The 27,866-nt window shown below is 52.6% G+C and overlaps 1 protein-coding gene across 3 annotated transcripts; it reads right to left on the bottom strand.

The window, feature by feature from the left end:
• Nucleotides 1-783: 783 nt before the first annotated feature.
• On the bottom strand, nucleotides 784-26,592 carry MFSD4A (major facilitator superfamily domain containing 4A). Of its 3 annotated transcripts, XM_004282444.3 has the most exons (10): nucleotides 26,322-26,587; nucleotides 18,039-18,237; nucleotides 17,144-17,395; nucleotides 13,955-14,117; nucleotides 13,394-13,509; nucleotides 12,150-12,323; nucleotides 9,059-9,206; nucleotides 5,596-5,666; nucleotides 4,167-4,287; nucleotides 784-3,031 (listed from the first exon to the last, which is right to left on the bottom strand). In XM_004282444.3, exons 1-10 carry the CDS (start codon nucleotides 26,549-26,551, stop codon nucleotides 2,976-2,978), a joined length of 1,530 nt encoding a protein of 509 aa, XP_004282492.1. In that variant the 5' UTR covers nucleotides 26,552-26,587; the 3' UTR covers nucleotides 784-2,975. The 3 variants fall into 3 exon arrangements, 2 of the variants coding, with proteins under 2 accessions (XP_004282492.1, XP_033266401.1); XR_004478478.2 differs by lacking the exon at nucleotides 5,596-5,666 and having other exon boundaries at nucleotides 26,322-26,591; XM_033410510.2 differs by lacking the exons at nucleotides 4,167-4,287; nucleotides 5,596-5,666 and having other exon boundaries at nucleotides 26,322-26,592.
• Nucleotides 26,593-27,866: the final 1,274 nt, after the last annotated feature.

Raw genomic sequence — 27,866 nt, 5'->3', positions numbered from 1 at the left:
CTTCCTCACCGCACTTAGCCACACTGGCCTGCTTGCTGTTCCTCAGACACTATAAGCATATTCCGTCTAAGGCCCTTGCACATGCTGTGTCCCCAGCCTGACAGGAAATACCTCAGGTCTTTGGATGGCTGCTCCTGCCTCTCATTTCGGTTTCTGCATAAATGACACCTCTTTAGAAAGGCCATCGGAGCATCTCTTGACATTCCCTCTTCCCATCCACCTTCCCTGCTTTATCTTTCTTTATGCACTGAATTATCACTCACCCTGTACTGTCTTTGTGAGGCAGGGACTTCTGTCCCATTCTCTGCTGTATCTGCACCTGGATCAGTGCTTTAAACCTAGCAGGTGATCAATAAATCTTTTTTAAATGAATACATGAATTCTCCAAAAGACTTTTTATATCACTGTGAAGCTGGTATACTTCCAGATTCTGGTATACTGATGGGTTAGATTCCCACATCCAAGTGGCAGAAGGAAATCTGGGAACAGGGTGATTCCACAGCACTCTGAGATGTCAACACCCTTCAAAGAAGATCAGGAAAAAAGCCTACTTTCTCTGTAACTGATATTGCAGTGTGGTATAAAACCTACCTGCTTCCCCTTATTCTGATCATATGTAAGAGGGAACAGTGGTTCTCAGTCCTCCCTCAGAGACTTGTTTCTTCTACAGTATCAGCCATGGGAACCTACAGTATGAGAGAGACCTGTCTTTGGGGAACATTTGGTCATTTGTTTCTGAGCTTTTATAAAAGGATCGACTGTCCTTCATAATGGACAACATGCTTATTAAATTTAAAATATTTTATTTTAGGAAAGGTACTCTTAGATTTGTTTCAATCTTGTTTTCTATATTCACAGATTAATCATGATCACCTTAGATACAGCTATTGATTCTTCTTTCTAAATCTGTATAAAAAGGATGTTTTCTTGAAAAAACCACAAGAAAAATATAGCTGCTTTCTTTTCCCCCGGGTCAGTCACTCACTCTGGTTAGATTGCACAAGTAACTCTGGCTGCCATCTAATACTTTTAAGTATTTACAGGCATAGTTAAAACTATACCCCTAGACCACCAGCTTTCAAAAGAATTTGGATCTGTTTGATTTACAATAAATATGTACCAAACATATGAACAGTTTCTAAGCTGCTAACGAGGAGGTTTTAAAAATAAAAATTGCTAACAGTTATTAAGCAAATTTCTATGTCAGGCATATAATAATTGCTTTACACAAATTCACTTAATTCTTTCAGAATTCCTTTGAGGTAGGGTAAGGTTCTTTTAGAAATATCACTTTAAAGATACAAAAAAAGCAAGGCTGGAAGAGCCTCAGTGATCTGCCCAGGGCCACATAGCTACAAGGTGAGGCCAGGGCTTGAACCAGGTCTCTCTCTATAGCCAGATTCTCACTGTGACACCATGTTGATGGCAGATGGAGCTGGCTAACATGACAATGCCGATGGTTCCAGGATAAGCCTTTGGTGTGGGGCATGTGAACTGCTCCACTTGGACAGGTTATTGAGAACCACGATCCACTTATTTTATATTTATACATGTACATTTGTATTTACACAGAGAAAGTGCTGGTAAACTAACACACAAACAGCCACTGTAACAGCCATTTCACTACTTACAGAAGTCTCAGCACTCTTAACCGCTCCAAGTTGGCTGAGTTTGCATCCTGTCTCTGTATTACTACAGGATTTGATCTGGACAGGAGCTGATACTCCTTGACAGACACTGCTTTCAGTATACTGCACAGCTCGAATTGGTCAGTCGTCCAGCTTTATGTTAAAGAAAATTCTGACATGATATAAAGAGTTTTTTTCCCTATAGAAGACGTAAAGTTTAAATTAGCTATTTTTGAGAAATTCTTCATGCTGTTTCTATACCTTTTATAAGCCATTCAATGTCAGTAAAAGCAGAAACTCTATCCCATTCTCCCAGACAACTTCTGGACCAATTAGCATTGATGATTAGCAGTGGTATGCTGGTAAATGTTTATCAAATGGCTCTCCAAGGGGACAATAAAGCCATGATTTGTAGCTTTTGCCAATTTCTGTGGTGTAAATACTCCCACCATGGCTGATCTCAAGCCGCTAACATATTATCACTGAAAGTGGAGTTGGAAAGACATACACGGAAGCATACCTTTATATAATATTTCTACCCTGCAGGCACAATAAATAACTTCAAGAGCATAGGTATAAAAAAGTTAGGAAGTGATGAGTTTTGAGTAGTTATAGTTAAATTACATTAAAAACGAAGGTAATAAGTTTCTCTAATTTAATTTTAAATAATGGCTGGGTTTAACAACCAGCTCTCAGAATGAATACTTAACAATTGGCTTTTATAAGCTGGTATGAGCTAGCCCAGCATACCACTGAAGTGCCCCAAAGGTAGCAAGATTCAACTTTTCCTTTCGATGTTTTAGATGACAGACGAACTATTGACAGCAGCAGCAGGAGTTGGAGGGCCTTCGGACTATAATAAGGAAAAGCACATAAATCCTTTGAGCATGCCAGGGAATAACTTGGGATTTGTTTTGATTAATTTAAAGTCTATCTACATATAGCAATGATCATCGCTCTTTATAATTTCAACTTATTTTTTCAAACTTCAACCAAGAGTGATCTTCAAACCCAGGGTGTGGTCCATGAAGGAGGCGGCCAGTGGAGTGAAGCATCTAGCTGTCTTCTTCCTTCCCAGCTGGGTATCCTAGCCCGCTCTTACCAAAAGTCTGAGCCAGGGAAGAGGAGAGTAACTTGAATAGCCAGGTAAACATCTAATGATTTGCCCAGGGAGGACCCAGGTACCAGAACTCAATTTAATTTCTTCTACCCAACCAAGTATTAGAGAAGACCGGAACCAAGGCGTCGAGAGGTTGCCTCCGCTGCCACCCCAGCTTTCTTCAGCCCTTTGACCTGAGCTGGTGCGCAAGAGGCCGGAAGTCTTCGCCAGCCTCCTTCATCTCAGTTTTACCTCTGGTAGCACTCCAGGCTTTCCATTCCAAGTGCTTTGTCCTGGGTAGGAACTACAAGAGAAAAAACAGGTAGCATGTTTGAGCAGTTCTGATTAACTAGCCCTTATTCATCCCGACAGCTTACTTTTTGTTTCTCTGCCATTCAACGGCTCACATTAGGAGGCCGAGTGGAAAGTCAGACCTACTAGTTCTGGCAGACTAGTCGGTGGAGACAGTTTGCTGAGACTAGTGTCTAGGGCTTGGGGAATATGGGTTTTTTTTTTTTTTTTGTCTCCCGTGAACAGGGAACTCATGAAGTCTTACTCATTGGATATTCATCAGCGCTTTCTTGAACGGTGGCCTAACTGAAGGCCCTGTGCCGAGTGCTGGACTGAACAACTCTAGTACCTGCCACCTCAGGCACAAAGATGTAGTGTGTGCTGACTGGGGGGCCCACGCTGATGTTTAAAGGGAGTGTATGATCACCTACTGCGAGACAGGACCATGGATGCCTGACCCTTCAGTCTTTTTGTGATTGGTATTTTACTTTCTATGAAGAGGATAAGGTTTCTGCCTTAAGAACTGGCTATGTGCACAGCTGGTTCAGTTGCTGGGACTTTGAGAGCTCTGGGCGGAAAGGCAGGTGAGGGCTCAGGGTTATGAAAACAGCTTTGGGACTCCCCCTGCCTGGGGTCTCCAGGAGCGAGACTATTCTTAGGAGGTGTCTCTGCCCTGAAGGAGCTTTTCTTTGCCACTTGGCCTGAAGGACTTCTTTTTGAAAAAAGAGATTTGGACTCGAGTCAAGTCCCAAACTGCAAAGAAATGGCCAATTAGGCTGCTGGGCCAAGTTCCAGCCAAGGAGGCAGGCTCTGCCTCTCAGTGCTCAGCACAGGCTGGAATGCGATTCTTGGCCCATGGTCCCCTGGTCTGGTGGGATGCAGGAAGCCAGTTCACAGACCATGCCCCTCTCCTGATGGAGAAACCATGAGTCAGCCTATCCCGTTCCCTCTTGCCCTGAGAGCCCAGCACAGACAATCGCAGGGCAAAGCAGGAAGAGGGGAAAAGGAAGCTGTAGAAAAATAAACATTTCCTTGCATTTTACTTGGAACAGAACAGCATTTGTGGCGTGCTAAGATCCACAGCGTCTCTCACGTGCCCCCCCTGCTCTGTTTTCCTCCTCTTGTGTAGAAACAGATTCTTTCCTTACCTGATGAGAGTCCAGGGTGCATCCTGTGGAAAAACAGGAGCAAGATATAGAAGGTAAAAGCCAAGCCACCAAAGATCACGCCACAGACCAGGAAACTATAGCTGCCCCGAGCCTGGAATACCTGCCAAAGGGGAAAACACAGAGAAACAGGCCATCAAAACCTCACAGAAAGATGTATTGGAGGAAGCAGCCTTCTCGGGCCTCAGCAGGTTTTTCAGTCAAGTTCTGGCCCAGCATGCTAACAGACAGAAACACTGGTAGGAGGGACATCTTGGCCTTGTTTCAAGGTTATGTTTCTGGAGGTGGCAGAAATCCTGCTGTATGGCAGAGGTTGGACCCAGTGACCCCTGCAGTCCCTTTCAGCTCTGTGTCCTGGAACCTTTGAAAATCTCTGTATCTTCCTTAAAACTCCAATCATATTAGCTGTTTCTATACCCCCAAGCCCTGATCAGAACTCTGCAGAGGAGAGAGATATATCTACATATCCTTTTATTATGATATATGTGTGTGTGTGTGTGTATATACATCCTTTTATTATGAAAATTTAAAACATATACTCAAGTGGCATATGGAATTCCCATGGACCCATCACCAACTTTAGTAATTAGTATGTTTCCTCTGTACCCCTCTGTACCTCTTCTTCCCTGCACTAGATTACACTGAAGCAAATGACATCACGTCATTTCAATGCAGAGGGTAGTGTAAGATGTAGCTCTTCCTCCTGTCCAGCAGGACAAAAGGGAAGGAGAATTGAGTAGTGATTAGAGGGATTTTGGAGACTGAAAGACATAAGTATGGACGTCATCTCTGTTGGTTATTACAGGTGTGACTGAAGGCAAGTTGCTTAATCTCTCTGAGTTTCAGTATCCTCCTTTGTAAAAGGAAGCATAACAATATCTTCATTACTGTCTTCCATAAAAAGTAGGTGGATTTTTTTTTTCCTGATGAACAAATGAAACGTGGGTATGTTTGAAGAGAACTGGGTGAGTTGGGCCCTTGATCAGGGCAGGAGTCAGGCAGGAAAGCTGGGCCCTTTGTAGGGTGGCCAGAGGCGAGGAGAGGTGGGGCAGGGAGTGGTGGATTGAGAGGGATGGAAAGGAACTCCGCCTGCAGCCCTAACCCATCCCAGGCTCTGAGAGCTAAACATTCCCACGGGGCCCTCTGGCCCTGCTCCCAGACGTGGCCTGTGTTTGCTTTGGACAATCCCTAGCATCCCTTTACATCTCCAGGTCCCACATTTGGAGGCTCAGCTTCCAAGGGTGGCTCGGAAACGGAAACAGGTGACGGAGACAGAGTGGGGCTCCCACTTGCTGTGTGGGAGGCTCAGGGAAGGGACAGCCTAGGTTCAGACGGGGGCTGGCCACATCTTCTCACCTGCCTGGGGGGGCGCTCCCTGATTACTCCCCCCACCCCGAGTTTCCCCACATACCGAGCCAACCAGCATCTGGAGGGCCATCTCGCCAACGCCTGCCCCTGTTACCAGCACTGTGGTCGCACAGCCTAACCAAAAGAGAAGGATCTGGCTTAGTAACAGCAAGTTAAGGAGACAGAAGTCGGCTGGCATAATCCAGGTTGTTTCCGGGAAGCCTCTGGAAAGCGGTACAGCTGCCTAAGAGGACTACTTTGGATCCCTGAGATTTCTCAGACTTTAGCTCTGAACTTCGCTTAGGTCCCACTTGTCATTATATCCCTTCCTTGTTCTGAAACCTTCAATTGCTCACGATTGTCTCCAGCGTAAACTCCAAGTTGCTTGGCCTGGCATTCAGGGCCCTTCCCAATCGGAATGCCAATTACCTTTCCAGAAAGATTTCCTGACCTCCTCTGCCAGGCAGGCTAGTGTCCTCACTGCCCTGGCATCGTGCTGACCAGCCACACCTCTGGTCAATCCGGCAACATGGCACAGACCTTCGGAGCCCGAGCTTCAGAGTCAGACTTGGGTTCCAAGCCCGCTACATCACCTACTAGCATGGGACCTTAGGCAAGTCCTTCCCATTCTCTAGGCCCTGGTTTCCTTCGGTAAAATGGGCATGACAACACCTCTTTCGCAGGGTTGCTGTGTGGATAACTCTGACGCAAGACACACGTGAGCGCTCAGCAGAGCGCTGGCCAGTTCTCCGCTTAAACCCTTCAGCGCTGCCATCAGGATCAGGTCCAAATGCTTTAATGTGGTTTGCAGGGCCCTCTATAATCTGCCCCCGTTGAGAGCTCAGACTGTCACAGTATCTGCTCACAATCTACCCTCCAGTCAGGAGAAACTCTCTTCCGTTTCCTGACCCTGCACACACTCTCACCGCCAGCTTCTCATACATGCCTTCACCCCCTCCTGAACATTCCCCCTCTTCCTCTTTGTCTGGAAAACTCCTGTTCATCTTTTAAGTTGAGCTTTCCATCATAATCTTCTCCCCCCAGCCCCCATCCTTGAACCTGGATTAGCTCCTCCTCTGTGCTCCCTCAGCCCCCTGCACTCTACTCTCACGTGCCTCACCCACCTCCCACCTGTTTACCAGGCAGCCTCCCTCTACAGGCTGGAAGCCCACGAGAGAGGATGTGCCTTGAATTTTAGTTCAGTGGCATATACCACTGCTTAATATTAGCACAGTGGCCAACGTACGGTAGACATTTAGTGTTGTTTGAATCAGAGATCGCCATTGTCTCCTCTGTCCTTCAAGTTCCTCACTTACATTTATACCTGTCTCTGTGCCTTTGCTCTCACCCTGTTCACTGCCCCCCACCCCATCCTTCCCCAGAATGCCTTTCCTTTTTCCTCTGACTTTCCAAACCCTGGGGCAGTTCATGTTCCCTCCCCTCCATGAAGCTATCTCTAGATTCAACACTGGTCAGCAGTACCCACTGTCTATTCCACTCATACGTTCAAAAACCTTTCAGTACCTGCTGTGCATCAGGTACTGTGCTAAACACTGAGGGTACTCAGATGAATAATAAGAGTTAACGTATATACTGAGCACCTGAGAGCCAGTTACGCTAAGTCAAGAGCTTTACATTTCCTCTCGTGCACAAAACCATCCTCACAGGAAGGTATTTGCATCCCAATTTTGCACATAAGAAAACTGAGGCTCAGAAAGGGGAAGGAAATTGACCTGCACAAGGTCACAAAGCCAGAAGGTGTGGAGACAGGACTGACCTTCAGATCTGCTGATGACCTCAAAGCCCATGCTCTTGCCCTTGTCCCTTGCTGGTGCATTCAGGGAGCGTGTTGTCAAGGAGAGGACGCAGATAACATAGGTAGAAAAGCCTTGAGGTGGGACAAACACGAGAGGCAGGTACAAAGGAGCGGGGCACACCTTCCCAGTGGGGTCAGAGAAGCTTCCCAGAGGGGGTGGAAGGGGAGGGACTTGAACAGGCAGATGAGAAGGTGGGACAGAAGAGAGAGGGCATTCCAGGCAGAGGGTTCGCTTTGTGCCAAAGTGTGGAGATACAGAATGGGTTTTGTGCTATCAGGGAATAGCAAGTAATTCAACATGGCTAGAATGCGGGCTCTCAGGGGAAGCAGGGAGGGAGAAGGCTGGAGAAAGGAAAAGCGCTCCACAGAAGATGTGAAGGCTGTGAGCAGCTCTGTGTTTCCAAGCAATCCCTCTGGAGCCGTGTAGAGGACGGCCCAGTAAGTGTTCCTCACCCTGGCTACACGTTACCATCACTCAGCAGCTCTGGACCAGTTACATCAGACTTCGTGGAGATGAAGCCCAGGCACTGGGCTTTGTTACAAAGGCTCCAGGTGATTTTAATGTGGAACCAGCAGTGAGAACCACTGATGGAGGCAAATCTGAAGGCCAGGAGACAAGCCAAGCCCTGCCAAGGCAGGGATGGGAGTGATTAGAAATTACGAAAAGCTGGGCACCCTTAACCAATCCAAACAGGTTAAGTGGTTGAACTAAGGCCGGGATGGTGAGAAAAGAAGAGGACGGATTTGAGTGATCATTTGCAGCAGAACCAACCAACATAACATTCTTCTTCTTATTAAACTCTAACATTTGTGAATCACTTCAACCTCTGTGGGATATACTATGTGACAGGTGATACCAACATTACTTCATTACTTCCTTTACTCGTTTGAAGTTTGGGGATTATCCTTTGATTTCAAGGACCCAGGTCTCAGGATCAACTCAGCAGATGAGCGGGATGTAGCTCTCATTGCTCTGACCCTGCCTGGCGCCCCCCGCAACCCCCTACACCAACGGCCCCCACTTCTGCTCTAGAGAAATCACTCATCTTTAGTGCTGGTTTTCCAACACTCTAGGGCACCTCTGATTACTTCTGAGGGTAACGTTAAATGTTCAAAACAATTATTTTTAATTAACTTATTTTTAAAAAAGATCTTTGCTATACGCCCTTGGGAGGCTACAGAAAGGGAAGGAGACTAGTTGAGGGAATCAGAGGTTTCCGACATCAGGCACAACCCTCAATCAGGTGTGGAGTCATTGTTCTACTCCTCTGTTTCGAACAAAACCCACAACAACAACAAAACACAGAGGTCCTTTACTGCTAAGTTATAAAACCCCTTTCCTATGCTATAATTTTTCCTGTGCAACTCTGCTTTTCTTTGAACTTGTTATTTCCAGCACATGGGTGTTACACAAGATGCCAGCTGTGGGTCTGTAGACACCGCTACCGGGAAAAAGAAAATGGGAAAGAGATGCTTACTGTTTCTCTGTGGTCTGAAATCACATGATCCGGTATAACGTTGAATGGGGGGGGGGGGGCACGTGGGCCAGAACAAGCCTGTTGCCCCCAGAGTCAGGAGGGGAGCCTTCACTTCTGTGAGGAGGTGGGGCAGGGACCTTGAAGCTGGAAGACCCCAGGAAGAGGGGCTTGCGGGGAGGAAGCAGCGCCCGGCCCGAGGGAGTGCCTCTTCGCTCTTGGGCGCGCCGGCTCACCTTTGTACTGCAGGATGTCCTCAGTGTAGGCCAGCATGCTGGGAAAGGTGCTGCTGAGGAACAGGCCCAGACTGGCTGTTCCCACGAACAGGAAGACGACATTGTAGGAGAAAACAAGAAGCACCAGGAACGTCACCACCACGCCGACCTGTCATGGCGGAGACGAAGGCGATGAGAAATTAGGGAAAAGCTGGCTGGTCATGGAGAAAGGAAAACCAGCAGTCCGTCTGCAGACTTGAAAAGTTCCTCTCCAGCCGCAGGGGCAGCGCTGTGTGACCCGTGCGCTCCCCTGTGGAATATGTGGGAACTGCACCTTCCCCAGTTGGTGTCGGCCAAGGAAACCCTGAGAATAGGAGAAAGGGGGGAGGGGAGCCCAGCCAGACATCTCGCAAACAGCCTACCGCGCATGCCTTAGAAACGCTTAGCTCCTACTCCGCTCCGACCTTACAAACAAAGGTTTGAAGCGTCGCCCGGAAAATCTCTAGACTTGGGAAGTTTTAAAAACACCTAACTCTTTTATGTTAGCCTGCATGACAGAAGACTGAGGATGCCAAGGGCGAATTAGCAACTCTGCCAACCAACTCTGCTCCCACTCGGCGTGGCCCCCTCCTCAGTCGGTGGCGCAGACTGGCTGTCAGCCTGCTTCTCACCTCCCTACCAGACCCTCATCCTCACCTCTGCACCGGGACACACACGTTCCCTCTCCCCTGCCCATCTTCTTCCCTAGCCAACTGTAAGCTCCTTAAAGGCAGAGACCTCATCCTATAGAACTCAGCACCCCAGCCGTTCCCCGCAGGGCCCCCCCACCCACGTGTGTACTCATTAACCAGTAAGTGGTTGTTGAGATCCAGGAGAACATCAAGAGCAGAGTGACCCTTAATTTTAAAATGAGCGGAATCTGGGAAGAAGTTGCAGTGAATTCGAGACATGGCAGCTGCAGCATCTGGGAGCTTGCTCAGGGCTGTTCAGCTGTGGTCCCAACAGGCTGCCCACGAAAAGTACCTGAAAAGCTTTAAAACAATTCAGACACCCAGGTTCCCCTCCACACTTCCCCCTGCTCCCCGAATCAGAATCTCTGGGGTAGGGGCCCAGGAATCTGTATATTCCAAAAGCACCTCCAGTGGGTCTCATGTATGTGGGAATCACTTGCTCTAGGATAATGTTTTCCCAAACTTGCTTGATGACACGAACCCCCTAGAGTGTTTGTTGAATATAGAGATTGCTAGCCCCCTCCCCGGGACATTCTGATTCACCAAGTCTGAGCTGGACCCAGAAATCTGATTTTCCTTTTTGGAAACCAGCACCCCGGGTGAGTTTATCATCAGTGCCTAACTCATGTGGAGGCTTCAGACTTCCTTTTCTCACCAACCCAGAGTCATGCCCACTGTCTTCTCTCTAAGCAGCTGGCCTCGTGTGCTAGAGAGTCTGGCCACCAGCAGCCCCTGTACCCTCACTCTTCTCCACCTCACGGACCTCAGGAGTCTTTCTGCCTGCATCACGTCACCATCACCCCAGCTCCACAGAACAGGGGCCCTCTTCTTACTAAGCTTAGCCCTTCCTTCGCCTCTGTCCTTCGACCCCGTCCCCTCTCCCCTGGCCTTCTTCATTCACTTACTCTCTGACGTGCTAACCTCACAGGCCTCCGCCTTACAGGCTTCCTGCCTACAAACACGCTCATACCACCTGACTCCTGTCAAGCAAGACTCCCTTCACAGACGTATTTGCAATTCTCACACCTCCACTTCCTTCTTACCCTCAACCTCTTTTTTTTTTTTTTGGCTTCCCCTGTGCGGCTTGCGGGATCCTAGTTCCCAGGCCACCAGGGATCGAACCCACCAGGGATCAAACCCGTGCCCCCTGCAGTAGAACCACTGCACTGCCAGGGGATTCCCACCCTCAACCTCCTGAGTTTGGCTTCTACCCCCCTCCCCCCACCTCCCATCTACACTGAACAGAAATTTCTTTCTTGAAAGTCATCAACGAGCACAAGGCCAAATCCAAGGGCCTTTCTTGGGGCTCATGATCTTTGACCTCTGTGGCCTCTACATAGTTCCCAACCTTCTCTCCACTAGAAACTCAATTCAAGGAAGTACTTTCCGACAGTGGATTGGACTTCCTGGAAAGGTGGCGAGTTTCCAGTCACTCGGGGGTGTTTAGACAGACTGTGGACCCTTTGGAAGGGATATTACAGAGGTGATTCAATCCCTGGTCGGAGGTTGGGCTAGGCAACCTTACAGGAATCTGTAATCTGGACCTCTTTGTCATAGATGGTGGCATGGACACACATGAGGGTAAAAGTCTTAACCCACTTCTCAGGCCCAGACCTCCTGCCTCCGGAGAAGACCAGTTCCTTGAAGGCCATCCTATATGCCAGTCTGGCTACTTAAGAATCATCTGGGAGGGCTTCCCTGGTGGCGCAGTGGTTGAGAGTCTGCCTGCCGATGCAGGGGACACGGGTTCGTGACCCGATCCGGGAAGATCCCACATGCCGCGGAGCGGCTGGGTCCGTGAGCCATGGCCGCTAAGCCTGCGCGTCCGGAGCCTGTGCTCCGCAACGGGAGAGGCCACAGCAGTGAGAGGCCTACGTACCACCAAAAAAAAAAAAAAAAAAAAAGAATCATCTGGGAGAGCTGCAAGATGTAAATTCCCAGGCCCCAGCCCAGAGATGGTGATTCTGAAGGCCAAGGGATCCCTGCCCTCCACTGGCCATAGGGCTCTGACCAGCTGGGCACCAAGGTGAACAAGGGAGAATCAAGGCCAGCACCTGCTTCTCTCTACTCCTTGCAGGCTGTCAGCTGGGATCTGCTCCAGACACAGCACTGATCGTCTCCTACAGCCCCTTTCTTCCATGGGTGCAAAATCAGAGGCCCACAGAGAGCAAAGGACTTTTCCAAGATCGCACGAATAGGCTCCACCCCTTGGATTTCCATCCCTTCCCCACCAGCATCTCTCTCCTCTCCTCTCCTCCCTCTACTTCTACATTTCTCACCTGCTGTCAGAGTCCAGTTCCGAACAAATGTCCTGGGGCAGTGCTAGGGCCAGGAGTGAATGGTTCTTCTGGGTCTCCAAAAAGTGAAAGGAGGCCACTTACCACATTGACGAAAACCATGGTAGCTGGCTTCACTCTTGAGGAGATGGGAATGGAGATGAGCCGACCCAGAGTGATGAAGCCCCAGAAGAGGCTGGGGAGGTAACCGGCCACCTTGTGTCCCACAGACAGCGGTTTCTCTACTGCATAGCTGTACACAAAGGCGGAGTATGCCCCCTGTGGGGAGACAGGTCCTGCTGAGCACACCTGCAGCATACCCCCGCAGAGGAGGCCTAGCTGGGGCAGGTGTGGTGTGGGCCGGCAGGGACTGGTCCTGCTGCCAGAGGCTTAGGGGTGGGCTTGGAGCCGAGACCACGCGGCACACACAGGCCTGAGCTGAGAGTGGAACCTGGGCACCACAGCTTACGGACGGTGCCTGCAGGAGCTAGGGGATCCAGGAAGGTGTCTCTGGGTCCCCACGGGAGTCCCGAAGGGTCTGGTCATGCAGGCTCTGCTCCCCCCTTCAACCAGAGCAGAGTTCCACTACATGCCTTATTTATGAGGATTCCACAGAAGGTTTTTTGTTGAAGGAAGGGTGCTACAGCTGAAAAAAAGGTGTGTCTAGGCATCTCATTTTACAGATGAGAGGGCAGAGGGAAGTGAATTGCCCAAGGTCACACTGAGAGTTGGAAGTCAACCAGTACCGTCACGAGTACTTTCCACCAGGTCATCTAGGTTTTTAGGGCCTTTTCTTTGGAGAGTCCCTCATATGGCAACCAGTTAATCAATCAGCCATTCAAAACTGTCCTAATCCTTAGAGATTCCTGGAGAAAGGCACTGAACAGAGTAACAGAGGTCACGAGTGGACCGAATAGCTGGGCCCAGATCCCACCTGTAGTTTGTTTACCGCGTGGCTTGAGAAGCCCAGGCTTCGAATGTATTCCAGGAAGCAGAGTGCCCTAGAGTTTATATGGCATGACCTCTACCTGGGCGAAGAGGGCACTGCCCCTTTAAAAAATGTGGGGAGCCTACACTCAGTAACAAACCAGAGGCCCCTATCCACAGAGTTCATGAAAATAAAAACAACTGAATGAGACAGGAGACCACAGTTCCAAGGGACTGTATTCAATTCTGGAGAGACTCTCCCCTGGGACTTGTGCTTGGTTTAAATTTTGGGGCCCACTGTAGTACAGGTGAGGTCTCTAGGAAACCTTGACGTTCCTCCTTTCTCTTACCATCCCCAGACTTGAGGCTCAGTGGGCGCAAGGGGGTGCCCAATAAGGGACACCGTCTGAGGGCAGGCTCACCGTCAAGCCGTCAGTCATGAACAGGACCAGGGCGGCTGTGATGTGGATGGCGAAGAAAGAAGAAGGGACTCCTTTGAAGTTCTTCCTCTGGCAGCAGCGGAACAGGTCCTCGTGCCCTGGATGACATACGAGAAGAGCAGGGACAGGTCTCAGCTCCTGCTCCCTTCCTCTGCGCACCCAGGGACGGTGGCTGGCGGTCAGGAGAGCCCTGGCAGAGGGGAGACCACTTACTGCCTCCCACCTTCTCCAGCTTCCAACTGTCTATTAGGAACAGCCCCTGTCCATCTCACAGTGCTGTTGGAAGCAAGGCTCAGAGAGGTCAGGTAACTCGCCCAGGGTCACACAGGAGGGGTTAGGTAGAATGCAGGCTGGAGCCAGAAGTCTGCCTTCCTCATCCTCTTGGCCAGTTTGTTCCATCTCCTGCCTCCCGAGACCAGCAGTGCCAAGGGTTCTTCCCCAACCATTCTCACCTGTGATCTACATTCTCCCTCTGGGTGGGAGGGCTTACCAGGGAAGCCTCGGTATGGGGCCATGAGCCTGAGAGTTCATTAGAGCCCCCACCTGGGTGAAACTTAGGGGGCAGCGAGGAAGTGTCTTCCTTCTCAGGAGGCTGCGTCTCCAGGGTGAGCTCATCTGCAGACAGGAGTAGGGGCCTCCTCTGAGGGCAGCAGGTCAGCAGCCGCTCTTTGGACAGCAGATACAGCACAGCCATGGGCACCGGGAGCTGGGGGTGGGCAGAGGGTCAGGAGAGCCCTGTTCCCGTGAGGGTCCCCATTTCCCATGCCTGGCCTGCTGCATACACCTCCACGTGGCTGTGTGGCGAATGTCTGCACAGTCCTGGGAGAAGACAGCTCTTTTCCCAGGGTGCCCACCTGGGAAATGCAGCCAGGTGCAATTACACCTGGGCAGGCTTGGTGTAATTGCTGCCCGACTTTAACCACAGTCATTTCCCTGAAAAGACAGGTACTTGTCACATGCAAAGCTTGGACTCACACCGGGCCTCTGCTGGCACAGGAGGTGCTAAACTCCTTTCTAACACCCTTGTCCTGAGCAGGGCTGGAGCAGGGCCCCTCACACTCATTCATGCTGGTAGAGCGTGTGATGCTTTACAAAGAAGTTTGGCTTTTGTTCATCACAGTTCTGTAAAACGTGCTGGGGGAAAATCATTAACCCCATTTTCCAGGTGGGGCAACTGAGGCTTAAAGTTATTACTTAGTCAAAACTGTTACAACTGGAAGAGACGGTCACACAGCTGACTTGAGGCAGCGCTAGACTGGCGCCCGGGCAACCTGATTCTGACCAGTGCCATCTCCATGTCAGGGGCTGTTCTGGGTGATGTTATACCTTAGGAAGGTACAGAGGCTATCCTCAGGGAAAACAGAGACAGGGACTCCTTTGGATTGAAAAATGCATGCTGTGAGCAACTCACGTGCAGAGCCCAGTGTCATGTTCACTGATATTTATGTTAAGCCGCTTCAGTTTTATGAACTCCCCAGAGTAATGGGAAATGTCTCCTGTTCCTGAGGTTGCCCGGAGAAGCCTTCACCACCTCCCTCAGGTGCCTTGCCTGTGTCTAACCACCTCGCTGCCAGGGAGCTCTTCATCAACTCTAACCTCTGCCCTTCCTGCTGCAACTTCATCCCAGCTCCTTTTGCTTCAGAAAGAGAGGAAGCCCAGGGAACTGTGGAAGTGTCCCAGGGGCTAATGGGCTCCTCTGGGCTCGCAGGCGAAGCTGGCCTGGTAGACAGACATCAGGGGGCTGCCAGCCCCTGCCTAGTGCTGCCCTGGGGAAGCCTCCCCGTCGCCCGGAGGAAGGCTGGCTCGCATAGACATTTTCCCAAGTCACCTGAATGCCACCCCTGTGCTGACACCTCCCTGTGGGCACCTTGGGAGCCTCCCTCCACTTATAAATAAGTCAGACACACCCCAGCAGCATTAGAGCCATAAATCTGGTCTGAATGGACAGGACAGCCCCTGCCCTCAGGAGTCCTGGGTCTGATGAGGGAGGTGAAGCCCTCCCTCCAGTCTGATGGGAGAAACAGGAAACCCACATGAAGAGGCCTGTGGTAGCAGAATGCCTGGGGGAAGGCCAAGGGGAAACAGCTGTAAAAGAGGTGTGCTCACGCAGGTTGGGCTCTCCAGGGAGGTGGGTGGCAGGAAGGACTTCACAGAGGATGGGCTGACGTTGCTGGCAGGAACACACCGGATCTTTATAAGAAGCCCATTCGGGGAAGGTGGGCTCTACCTTAAAAGTCAGAGAATGCCAGGTGGGCTGGCCTGTGTGAATGTGTTTGCCCACGTGCATGCACAGCCCATTCTCTTCTGGGGTGGGCTGTTTATCTTCAGACACAAACCAATGGAAAAAGTCAGGAAATCCTGCAGCAAACAAAGTGCCTCCACTCTGCACCCCATGGGGCAAGAGAAGGCAGACCTCACGCTTAAGCTGCCTGGACCTTCCGGCTTCCTGGTCCCAGAGTCTCAGCCTTGACATTGTACGGACAGTGCTCTTTGCCTTCGTAGGTCCCCTGTGGAGGGCACAGGCCCAAAGCCGCATTGTTTCCAAAACAATGATGGGCATGGGCAGAAAGGAAAAGGAGCAGAGGGAGAGGGGTATGTCTTTCAGAGCCCCCAGTGAAGAATCTCGTACGGGGAAAGTTACAAAAGAGAAGGGAACATGAGCAGTGACTATAGGGCAGCTGTTAGGGGCTTGTGCTGGGGGTCAGGGTTCCAGCCTGGCCAAGCCTCTTACTAGCCCCTCATCAGGCCCTCGAGCCAGTGATGGTGTGACACCCCTGCCCTGCTGTTGAAGTGGGACTGGGTGCCCTCAACGGCCTCTTTCGATGCTACGTGTAGAGCATCACTCTGAGGCCCAGCCTGCCTGCCTCAGGAGGGGTAGGTAACAAGTCTGCCTAGAGCAAAGACAGACTCCAAGTTGGGGTGACAAGCCATGTGACACCTCCATCCCGTAGCCAGGTGGATGGCCACCTGCAATATGCCTCACCCCAGTGAGCACCCCTGGTGTTCACGACCATTCTTCCCAAGCTGGGGAGGAGCTGGCGGGCAGCGTGTCCCACCTCTCCCTCTGGCCCCAGCCTGGGCTAACTTGGGCCGCAGGGCAGCAGAGGAGGTTTCCAGCCAGAGACCAGAGTCAGTCCTGACTTAGCAGGGGAGGATGAGAGCTGGGGTGCAGAGGGCCTTGGTATCTGACCCAGACACAGTGACGTGGTCTCCCTGTTCTGCTCCCACCGGGCAGCCTTGGCAGGCAGGGTCCCTTGGAGGTCATCTTGTCTATCCTCCAGCCTCCACGGGGGCCCACCTCACAGCAGGCACAGGAGAATCCCACCAGTGCCTGAGGACCTTGGAGAAGAGCCTGGTATGTCCTGCAGTGCTCTGTCCCAGGGTCTACATCATCTGGCCTTGGAGGAAAAGAGCTGGTTCCCCAGGGAACCTCTGATGACTTGGAAGTTGACCCTGGTCTCATTGCACTAAACCTGCTCACTGTTTCATCTCCCTTGAGAATCGCAATCCCAGGATGTCACAACTGAAGGACCTTAGAGGTGATCTCCTGCAACCCCCTGTGTTCAGATGAATCCCCGGGGGTCAGTCCTCCCCTCTTCTTGCCTTCCTGAAGGCATATCTCAGCCCTAGTACGTTTCTCAGAAACAGAAGAATCTGTACTGGGAGCTGGTATGGACTGGTATGGGTGACTGTCCACTAGTCCCCACCCAGCCCTGCCCCAGTGGCACTCACATTGATCAGGGCCATGATCCAGAAGGCGTAGGACACGCGGGCCCCTGCCCCGTCCTGCGGGGTCAGCGTCTGGTTGGACCAAGGCTGGGCCCCAGTATGGTGGTGGGCCAGGACCCTGGAGGCGTGGAGCAGGTGGCTGCCGGAGGTGGCGTTGGCTGTTCTATTGGTAGGCAAGCAGTTGGCCTCAGACAGAAAGGGGTCAGCGATAAGGGGGCTCAGCAGTGCACCAAAGCCCACAAAGAAATGGAGAACCTGGGAAGGGAAGAGAATCGGGGTGGGTGGAGGCACGGCTCAGGCTTTGCCTGCCCCCCACCTTGTGTCCCATCTGGGGAGCCCCTGTCTGGGAGCAGTAGGGTGGGAGGCAAGAGAGGTGAGGGGTGAAGCTCCTGTCACCACCTTCCTGCCTGGGATAACTTGGTGACAGGGGCCAAGCCCTCCCTCTCTCTTCTTTCCCAAAGCTTAACCACCAGCTGGGGGCTGGTCCCGTTAGCATCCACCAGTTAACACCCCAAAGGGAAGGGCTGGGCTGGAATCCTGGGCAACTGGGAGAAGGAAGGAAGAAGAAACACAGGGAGAGGAGGAGATGAGAGAAAACACCAAGTCCTTCCATCACGCCCTTTCCAACTTACAAAGAACCTTTTCTCATTAGCACTTAGATTCCTCTGACCACCTGCAGGCCAGGATCATCACTCCATTTTAGAGATGAAGAGACCTCAGTCCAGAGATAACGGCCCAGTATGGTCCAGCTGGAAGCGGTCACACTGAACTCGACCCTGCTACTCTCTCTGGGTCACCGTCCTGGTCTCGGGGAGGAGATGCCTGGCCCGAGGGAGAGGGCTGAGGGAGCTCCCCTGTGCCCTGCGCGCCCCCAGCCCCACGCCTGCTGGGGGCTCACCTGGAGGAAGACCGCCGAGTCCTTCTGGTAGATCCTCACCAGCTGCATGTTGGCCACGGTGTCGATGCAGCCCATGGCCAGACCCGCCAGCGCCATGACTGAGGCCAGCACCTTCACGTCTCGGCAGAAGGGGATGGCGGCGAACACCAGGGAGATGGCCAGAGAAGAGGTGAAGAGGGCCCATAACGACTGGGCCAGGCTGCAGTAGCGGAGGGTGTGGTCAGTGGAGGGGGGCCGGAGCCCTTCGAAGGAAGACCCCCCCCACCCCATCCTCCACTCACTGGGTGGCCCCCGGGGAAGCCGAGACGCTTCCCCCCGCCTCTGGTCCAAGGGCAAAGGGAGCTGTGGCAGAAGCTCTGTCACTTGTTAGCTACGGGTCGTGGGCAAGATGTCTTGAGTCTGCCCAGATAACAATCCCTACCACACAGGGTGTCTGTGAGAACTGTGTTAATGGACACTTCACAAAGCGTAACTGCTAATTTTGGACTCAGAAGTGAATTTGTATCATTTACTTAAACTTTAGATTGTTTGCTTATAAACAATTATATGCAAAGCTATATCCATCTCTCTCACGGAAGGTGTGAGGGGAATGGCTTGGAGCGCCTCCAGGGAGCCGTGCCACATGCGTGAGCCTGGAGGGGGGCCGGGGAGAGCTGCTGAGCCGGGCTGCACTGCCCTCCCCACACAGGAACGGAACACGCCAAGGCCCTCTGCAGGCACCAGGCCTGAGCTGCCTGAACCAAAGCCCACAGCCGAGGTATTTGGGGAAACTGGTGACCCCTCTATGGGCAGAGCTGTTGGACTCTGTGCCTGGCAAGTGTCCAGAAGGGAGGCCCCACTGAGAGGTGTCTGAGTGGTGACCTTCCCCAGAGGAGCCCACAGCAGCAGGCTGAGGGAGTGAATGGATGAGTGAACACATGGGTGGAGGCCTAAGGCTCTGTCCGGTCTCTCGGGTCCACTCCGCCCAGTAAGCAGACTCTCGGAGAAAGGAAGGAAGCCTCGTATTTTCGGGGCCAGTCTGAAAGGCTAACGTGGGGGGAAGGAGAGTGGGCAGCAGGCAGCTTCTGGAAGGGAGAGGTTGTAGAGGAAAGTGTCTCAGATTATGAGAAGGTAGACAGCCCCAGGTGCCTCCGTCTGGCTGCCGGACCTGGAGCTGTGGAGGTGGGAGTGTTGGTATTTCTGTGACAAGAAGACCTGAGTTTCCAGCTCACAGAGGAAAAGGGAGAGGCCCCAAGAGACCCCCCAGTCTGTCTTTTCCCAGAGGTTCTTGCCTCTGACCCTGTTGGCTCTCAGCTTTTCATCTCGCCCCATCTTTGATGAAATCCTTTATGAGAAGGGCTCTGCTGGTAGCAGCAGTTCTTTATTTTCTCATTTTCTTGTTTCCAGGCTGATCTGCTGATTGGAGATTACCAATCATGACCCCTGTCTGTTCCCAGCTCAGAGCTGTGTGTGAGGGGGCAGGGGAGACTCACTTCACCCCGGCCACTGGAAGGAGAACAAGAGGCTCGTGTTGTGGAGAGGGCTGTTCAAGTCCCTCCCAGCACCCCCTTCCCGCTCCCCAAGCGTCCCTGCTCTGCCGGCCTCCAGCACCGACAGCCTGGACTGCTCACCGAGCTTCATGGCGCTTCTGCTTCCTGCTACCTGGTGGCCTGTCTCATTGGTGCTGGCACAGAGGTGATGCCCACACCTCTGCAGGCTGATACAATCGACAGGCCTCTCAGAATAGCTCTCTCTTTCCCCTTCCTTTCCCTGCACAAGATCGACTAGGCAGCCTCCTGGGTGGCCTGACTTCAGGGATAGCAAGAGGGTCCCCATCTCCCTCAAGTGTTCCCCCCACTGAGCTGCTACATGGGCCTGACACTGCCACAACCTCACTCACCACTTGGCGGTAAAGCACCGACACCCCAGGTACAAAAATGCTCTCTTGAAGAATTAATACATTATCATTATTGCCCTGAAAAACCTGGATGACAGTGGTTAACCAGTCCTGTAGCACAGTCCTGAGGGCACGGGACCTGGGGTCAGTGAACTGAGATAGGCAAGAGCTGTGGGAAGGTGTGGGAAAAGAAAGGAGAACTAACATTACAGGGTACACGAAAACAACGAACACTTGTTTACAGGGTCCAAGACATTTGGTGTACGTGACAACGCTGTGAGGTAGACCTTGCAATTGTGCCTCGTGTGACCCACGAGTAAACTGAGGCTGAGAAGGGCTAAGAAAGTAGCAGACAGATCCTTGACCCAAACCCAGGGCTTCTGACTTGCTGTTCCCTATGCCATGCTGCTTTCCCATGGAGGAGTGTGCACGTGCGTGTGTGTGTAAAAAGGCTGATGCTGGGCCACGGACCCAGCCAAGCTGGAGAGGGGAGCAGCCAGGGAGCACGAGGCCAGATTCTTCAGAGCCTTGGTCTTAGGAAGCAATGGCAAACAGCTGTAGCCACTAGAACATGAGCCCCCCCAGTGGATCAGGAAGAGATCAGGAAGCCGGCCCAGACAGGGAAGAGAGCGAGTAATGCTGAGTGGGGACCCAGTTTCTGACTCCCAATCCAGGAAAAGGCCAGCGCGGTGTCGTGGAACGTCCCTCCCCTGGCCCTGGGTTCTGACGTTAATTCAGGCCAATGAGAGGAAGGGCCCCACTCCCCCAAGACAGTCTAGGGAACCCTTCCTCAGGAAGCCTGAGAAACGTCCAGGTTACTTTTTTTTTTTTTCATCTTTATTGGAGTATAATTGCTTTACAATGGTGTGTTAGTTATTATTAACGGCTCCACACGGAAGGTGCAAACGGGCAAGGGAGAGCAGGGAGCCAGGTGCCTGCCCCACCAGCAGGCTGTGTGACCTTGAGCACACTGCGGACCTGTCAGCCCCGGTGCTCTGCCTTACCCAGAGGGCACACGTGATCACCTTGTCCTGCCATGGGTGCCTGCTCTGGCCTTCCTGGTTCTGTGATAATAGGAGGGGCTGCTAGGCTCCAAAGCAGGGGAAGGGCTTGAGCAAAACAGTAAGATGTCAGCCAGCTGTCCAGCCCTCTGCTGCCCAGGGGTGGGGAATAATGCTGCTGAGGGCCAGCCCCATGCCACCGGGGTGAGCGACCCCAGGGCGGCACTCACATGCTCCTCACATTTTTACCTCAAGGGATTCCCCCTGTCCACCCTGGATAATCTCCTTCCCTGAAGGACCAGGGAAAGGGGCAGAATGCAGAACCAGGAGGGGTCAGAGGCATCCCCAGCTCCCCTCCACTCCAAAAGGGTCCGGCAGTCTCCCAAGAGAGGAGCGGGGCCCGGGACAGGAACCAGGGGACAGGACACCCCCTGGGAGTGCGGGCAGGCTGGAGACTGCAGCGCAAGCCAGGGCGAGAGGGAAGGGGTGACAGACTGAGGGAGGGGCAGGCGGAAAGGTCCCCCTCTAACTGGGTCCCCCCACACTGACACCCCAGCTTGTTTGACACCCTTTGTTAAGGCTGGGGGGACCCAGAAGGAGGAGCAAGGAAGCCTGTCTTTGGGGGGATCCCTGTTAGACTCAGATCAGGGGAGCACCCTTGCATGACGACGTTCCCTGGCTCAATGGGTGCTGGACCCACAGGGAGTGCTCCTTACACACTGGTTAAACTTGCAGTTCCAGTGTCTGCCTGGAACACCTCTCCCCACGTTCTTTGCTTGCATGGCTCTCTCCTGTCATTCAGGTGTCAGCTCAGAGAGGCCTTCCCTGACCACTAAGCTAAAGTAACCCCCAACTCTGTAACTCTCTATCCTTACCCCGCCTTATTTCCTTCATTTCACTAAAATGATCCTTCAGAATGCAGGCTCCATTAGAGTAGGGACCTGTGTCATATTCACCCCCAAAACAGGGTCTGGCTCAAGAGATGATTGTTAAATGAGTGAATTAAAGGGTGGGATGAGTTTTGAGATTTTTTTAGTTAAAAAAAATGAAATAGAATTTATATACCATAAAATTAATCTATTCAAAGTGTACAACTCAATGGGGTTTTTTTAGTATACTCAGAGTTATGAACTCATCACCACAATCTAAATTTAGAGCATTTACATCACCCCCAAAAGAAATCCCTTCCCCATTAGCAGTCACTCCCCATTCCTCTCTGCACCCCACCCTCAGCCCTAGGAAACTACTCATCTACTTTCTACCTCTATAGATTTTCCTACTCTGACCTTTCACATAAATGACACCATAACAGTATGTGGTCTTTTGTGAATGGCTTCTTTCACTTAGCATAACATTGTCAAGGTTTACCCATGTTATAGCATGAGTCAGTACTTCATTCGTTTTTATGGCTGAATAATATTCCATTGTGTGGAGAGACCACATTTTGTTTGTCCATCCATCCGTTGATGAACATTTGGTTTGTTTCCACTTTTTGGCTATTATGAATAATGCTGCTATGAACATTTATGTATAAGGTTTTTTTGTTTGTTTTTGTGGTACGCGGGCCTCTCCCGTCGTGGAGCACAGGCTCCGGACGCGCAGGCTCAGCGGCCATGGCTCACGGGTCCAGCCGCTCCGCGGCATGTGGGATCTTCCCGGACCGGGGCACGATCCCATGTCCCCTGCATCAGCAGGCGGACTCTCAACCACTGCGCCACCAGGGAAGCCCCTGTATAAGTTTTTGTGTGGACATGTTTTCGGTTCTTTGAGGAATATACCTAGGAGTGAAATTGCTGGGTCAGATGCTACCTCCCATGAAGAGATGGATTTTTAAGCAAGAACCATGTCTGGTGTTAGACCCCTAGGAGACCTTCAGCCCACGTTTGCTACATGCTGAAAGGTGGACAAGCTGCTGGAGGGAGAGGCAGACGCTTTCTAGACGGGAGACTAACCAGGGTCTGGCTCAGAGAAGGGAACTGGCTTTTGTATTGTGATCCCAGAACCACAGGGGGCCAGCATCCTGGGGAAGTAGGTCAGATAGTGGCCTGGGGAACACTGCATGGAGATTGGGTTTCATGCAGTGGGCAGGAGAGAGTCAGAGGTGGGCATTGGGAAGGCAGGGCTGCAGGAAATTGAGAAAAAAAGAAAGGTAGAGAAAGACACAGTTAATATAGCAAAGAGAATAACTCAAGCCTTCCTTTAAGAGCATGTGTGCAGAGGAGAGGCCCAGGTGAGGCTGGGAAAAGGCTGGGGAAACTCTGAAAGCCATTTATCTGCCCCGATGCCTTTGAGATAAAGGGGTCTCCCAACCTGCCCAGGGTGGTTAAACAGGTCCCCATGAAACCAGGAACAAAACCCTAACCTTTTGTCTAAATACCCTCCTCTTTCCTATCTGACAAAGCACATATCTATACACCCTGCCAACCAGGTGGCTTTGGGTTTGTCTCTTCTCTGAAAGGCTTCCTGCTCTCGATAAGCAAGGTTTTTCTAAGGAAGGGCTAGTCCACGTTTTTCTGGCCCTAATTGCACCCTGCTCCCTCTTGGCCTGCATGTGGTGGCCTCCTTCAAGATCTCTGTCAATGTCAGAAGAGAGAGAGAGAGCTGGTCCCATCCTGAGTGGAGGGCTCCTGCCCTCCTCTGCACCCACTCTAACATCAAGGCTCTCTACACCCAGTCCCTCTAATGCGTGTCCCTTTGGAGGCATCCAGAAACTCTGCTCAGCCCTGGAACTCAGTCTGGGCCAAGGAGTAGGCAGGACTTGAGCAGGAACCCTAGAGAAAGAGTGCTCCCCTGACTCTCCTCTGCCTGGTGTGTGTCATCCTGCAATTCTCCCCACTCCCGCGCAACAGCTGGCCCTCCCGTCCCTATTTGTTAAACCAACCCTCCTCCTGCAGTACCAGACTAGCTGCACCAGCAGTAATCACGGAAGCTGAAAGCACTAGCAGTGGTATTAGCATTTTAACTTGTGAAGCCCCGAGGAATCAAGCTTTAGAGGCTGGTTCCAGGGCTGGTGGAGGTTCTGTTTGCTTTGGGGGATGGAGGATTGCGATAAGCTGTCCAGCCCTAGCTGGGTGACGACTCCTGTCTACACACAGGCCACCCCTGTGATGTCCCTCTATTTCCACTGAAGGCTACTTTGCTCTTAACCAAGGGAAGAGGTTCTTTAAGACATTTTGTCTTTCGGTGGGAGGACTGAGGTTCAGAATTGAAACCTGAACCACTGATGGGACTACTCCCCCTACTCCACCCTACCCCCACCCCTCAGATCCCAGCCGGAAGCCCCAGAGGCCCATAGTTTCCTTCCCAGGAGTGTCAGCTCAGGAATACTCAGCCCATGAGTACACACAGGGATACTCGTGCCATGCCTTTGCCTGGTGAGTATGGGTTATAACTTGTACACTTCAGAGCTGAAGCTGACTACTATGAAAAAGCAAGAGGGATTTCCAAAGTATCTTGTTCTAGACACAAATGTGCGGGTTCATATCCTCACTAGCTTAATAGCTGTGTGACCTGGGGCAAGTTTCTCAACCTCCTTGTGCTTCAGCTTCCTTATGCACAAAATGGAGACAATAGCACTACTCTGCAGGGTTGTTGTGAAGGTTAAATGAATTGATACAAGTGAGGTACTAAGTAAGAGCAGTGCCTGGCATCGCCTAAACACTCAATAAAGCTAGTTATTATTGCTACCGTGATCATTCTTTTCTGTGAGCCAGTTTCCTGAGGCAAGACCCTTTCCACTGCCTGCTCAGAGCCCCTCGTTGAGTAAGGAGCCCTGAGGGAGGCACAAAGCAAGTAAGGAAGAGCTGGTCCAGCTTGTTGTGTATCTCTGCTGTTTTCACAAAGCCTGGCGTGCCAACCTGCCATTTAGAATGATCCTCATTCCCTTTCCTGTTCTTTGCACGACACAGGCTCCTAAAAAGTTCCAGGTAAGGGAGCTTTTGTAAGTCAAAATACTTGAAAACAAAACCAGAAAAATACCCTGACTGATTTCTAATTAAACCTCTAGGCAGAATTAAGATTCCTTAAGATTTTCGGAGTCCCCTATGCATGCAATCCTGTACAAACCCACAGAAACACTATCGTACACAAGGAGACTGGCTTCGCAAGAGGACACTTGGGTTTCCACGAGGATTTTGGTAGTGGGGATAATCACTCCCTAATTGATGCTTTGTCAGTTGGGTGGCTTAATGTGGGGTCTGTATGTATAGACACCTATGCTCCTCTCCATCAGCTCCAGAAGTGAGGTGGAGGGGGAAACCCACCTCACAGATACCTCTAGCAGTGAGCCAAAGGGCAGAGCCCTGGGTGCAGAATGGCTCCCTAGAGGCTTCCACTGTGGTTTTGTTCCCAGGCGTCTGCTCGCTTGAGTCCATGCAGTCCAGGAAACCACCCAGCCAGAAGCCAGGACTAGGGAAACCTCCAGCAGCCTCTGACTTGCAAGTCATCTAGCCCCTGCTTTGGGTCTGCTCTCCCAGTTGCACTAGGAGAGTGAATCCTACTGCCTTTCTGAAGGGCTCCGTGGAGGTGGCCCTGTCGAATTTGAGCCGGGAGACTAAGGCTCTGCAATGGTATCCAAAGGGGCATCTCTGGGGGCCATGCCAGGCAGAGGCCAGGGAGGAGTAACATGGGGTGGGGGAAAGCGGAGGGGGATCCTGGCACCAGAGCTGGAGTGTCACCTCACTAAGCTATGGGTGAGTCACCCTGTGCCTCCCCTACGTGAACCCAAGTGCTAAGGTCCTGTTTGTCTCAGAGGCAGAAGGGGGCCACCTCCAGGGGCCCATGCAGGAACCCTGGCTCCCTCAGGAGCAGGACCACACAGGACCCACCTGCCCCGTGGCCGCCCAGGGGAAGGGACACCCTGTGTCAGCTGATTTGGAGCTGAGGATCTGAGTGGAGCACACCCCAGGGCACTCTGTCCAGCCGCAGCCAGCTCTGGCACTGGGCACGGCCCCTGAGGTGACACTCCCTCTCCTGCCACCTCACTTCCAATTCCGTCGCCCACCCCCGGCAGCAGGGGCTGCAGACAAACCTCAGGTCTGCCGTGCAAGAGGGCGACCCTCCCACCTCTGCAAGCTGCCTCACCCCTCTCCCTCGGGGTGTGGGCGGGAGAAGAGGGGTGAGAGCTGAGTCTATGCCCTCACAGGGGCGAGCAAAGGCGAATAAACAATCCAGAAGTCACCTTCAGTCTCCAGAGAGAGTTTTGCGGGGAGAGCTGGGGTGGGGGAGGGAGGCAGCCCTCCAGCTAAGGCTGCGCATGGCTAGCGTAGCGGGGAGGGGTGGTCGCTGCCTTCCAGAAGGCAGGGACAACCGGCGGCCCGAGCCCCGCGGGGGCAGAGACGAGCGTGGTGGGAAGGGTCGGAAGGGTCGGGGGGCTGCGGCCCTCGGGCGCGCGGACCGGGCACTCACGTCCTCTTGAAGACGCCCCCGAGGGCGCTGCCCAGCAGGAGGCAGAGCTGCTGCGAGAAGAAGACCCAGGAGATCTGGGGCAGCGAGCTGTGCGTCTGGCAGCGCAGGTCCAGCAGCGTGGGCCCCAGGAAGGCGATGCACAGGCCGAAGCTGAAGAAGACGCTCCAGTAGGTGAGCGTGGGCTGCAGGTTGCGGCGGAGCAGCCCTGACACGCGGACGTCGCAGCCCATGGTCCCGGCTGGCGGCTGCCGGTCAGGGCGCGCGCGGTGCCGAGTGCCGCTTCGCCCGCGGGAGAGCCAGCAGGGCTGGGGAGGCCAGGGCCGGGGGAGGGGCGGGAGGGGCGGGGAGGGGCCGCCCGGCGAGGGGCCCCGCCCTCGGGCCCAGGGAGCACCGGGGGCGCCTGGGCCGCCCGTGGGCACCGCGTCCGGGCCAGCGCCTTCCTCGTGCGGTGCCAGGCGCCGGCCTCCCCTCCTTCCTGAACTCACGTTTCCACCCTCCCCCGGCCTCGGGAGACCAACCGGGAGCCGCTCTTCACCGCCACCCCCGCTCCCACCCAGCTCCGCGTCTCTCCAGCCTTTTTATCCAGCCCCCCAGGGTTGGAGGGCCTGGACGCCCATTTTAGAGCTGGGCAAACTGAGAGCCTGAGACGTCCTGTAAGTACACCGAGAGGCTTGGGAGCAGGATCTTCCAGCGCTTCTCCTTCGGGGCAGCTGCAAACCCTCCCCAGACACCGATCTGGCCTGTGGTTTGGCGGTAAAGGAAACACCGAGCCCTCCCCCCTTAAACCTAGGGGCTTCACTGATGGACTTTAGGTCTGACAGCATCCCATCTTACCCTGGAATAGAAGGCAAAATTTCATACATACGTTTTTTTCTTGGTAGAGTATTCATGGCTTTCACCAGAAAGGTAATCACTCTCAGCTCCACAGAAGGGCCTGAGAGCCGGTCTTCACCTGCCGCATCACATTGGCGCCCTGTACAGGTGCGGGATGGAGGAAGATGTAGACGTTCTTCCATCTCTTCCATCTCTCTCCCTTCTTCCTAGTTGGGGGAGGGGTGAGGAGAGGGCGGGAAGAGCAGGGCAGTGACTTGAAGGAATTCTGAAATAACCCTCTAGGAAAAGAAAAAAAAAAGAGTTCTGAAGAAAATTGCTTTTTTTTGTTTGTTTGTTTTTTTGTTGCTGGAAAAAGCTGGATGGAGGGTGGAGTGGGAGGGTGTTATATTCCAGACTGGGAGTCCTTCCAGGATCCTGCAGCTGACACAGGCTGTTACTCCCCCCAAATGGCCACGGGGCTGTTGGGTCCCGTGTAGTCCTGCTCATGAGGCTGCCAGACACCTTTCCTGTGCTGACACCTGGAAGCAGAGCAGAAAGGTCCTTCAGGGTCACTCTGCCCAAGTGTCCTAGTAGTAGCAGGAGCCATGACATCATGACCACTTGCCCACCAAGGGGACCAGGGCTGAAAGGGCTGAGGAGATAGGTAGGTGGGTGTCCCCATGACAGCTTGGCATGTGGTGGGGCAACCAGCTTCTCTTGCAGGTACCCTCC

The sequence above is a fragment of the Orcinus orca genome, chromosome 1 (assembly GCF_937001465.1).
Source record: "Orcinus orca chromosome 1, mOrcOrc1.1, whole genome shotgun sequence".
Classification (NCBI taxonomy): domain Eukaryota; kingdom Metazoa; phylum Chordata; class Mammalia; order Artiodactyla; family Delphinidae; genus Orcinus; species Orcinus orca.
Note: the sequence above shows the minus strand (reverse complement) of the source record. Positions and strands in the feature narration are given on the sequence as shown.

Bases quoted from the DNA above. Each gene is read 5' to 3' on its own strand.
- MFSD4A (XM_004282444.3), bottom strand. From the start codon at position 26,551: ATGGGCTGCGACGTCCGCGTGTCAGGGCTGCTCCGCCGCAACCTGCAG. The intron at 18,238-26,321 runs GTGAGTGCCCGG...CCGCTACTGCAG, and splicing joins GGGGGCGTCTTCAAGAGGAC to CCTGGCCCAGTCGTTATGGG. The intron at 5,667-9,058 runs GTGAGCCGGCGC...TCTTTTGGTTAG, and splicing joins GGACATCCTGCAGTACAAAG to GCTGTGCGACCACAGTGCTG.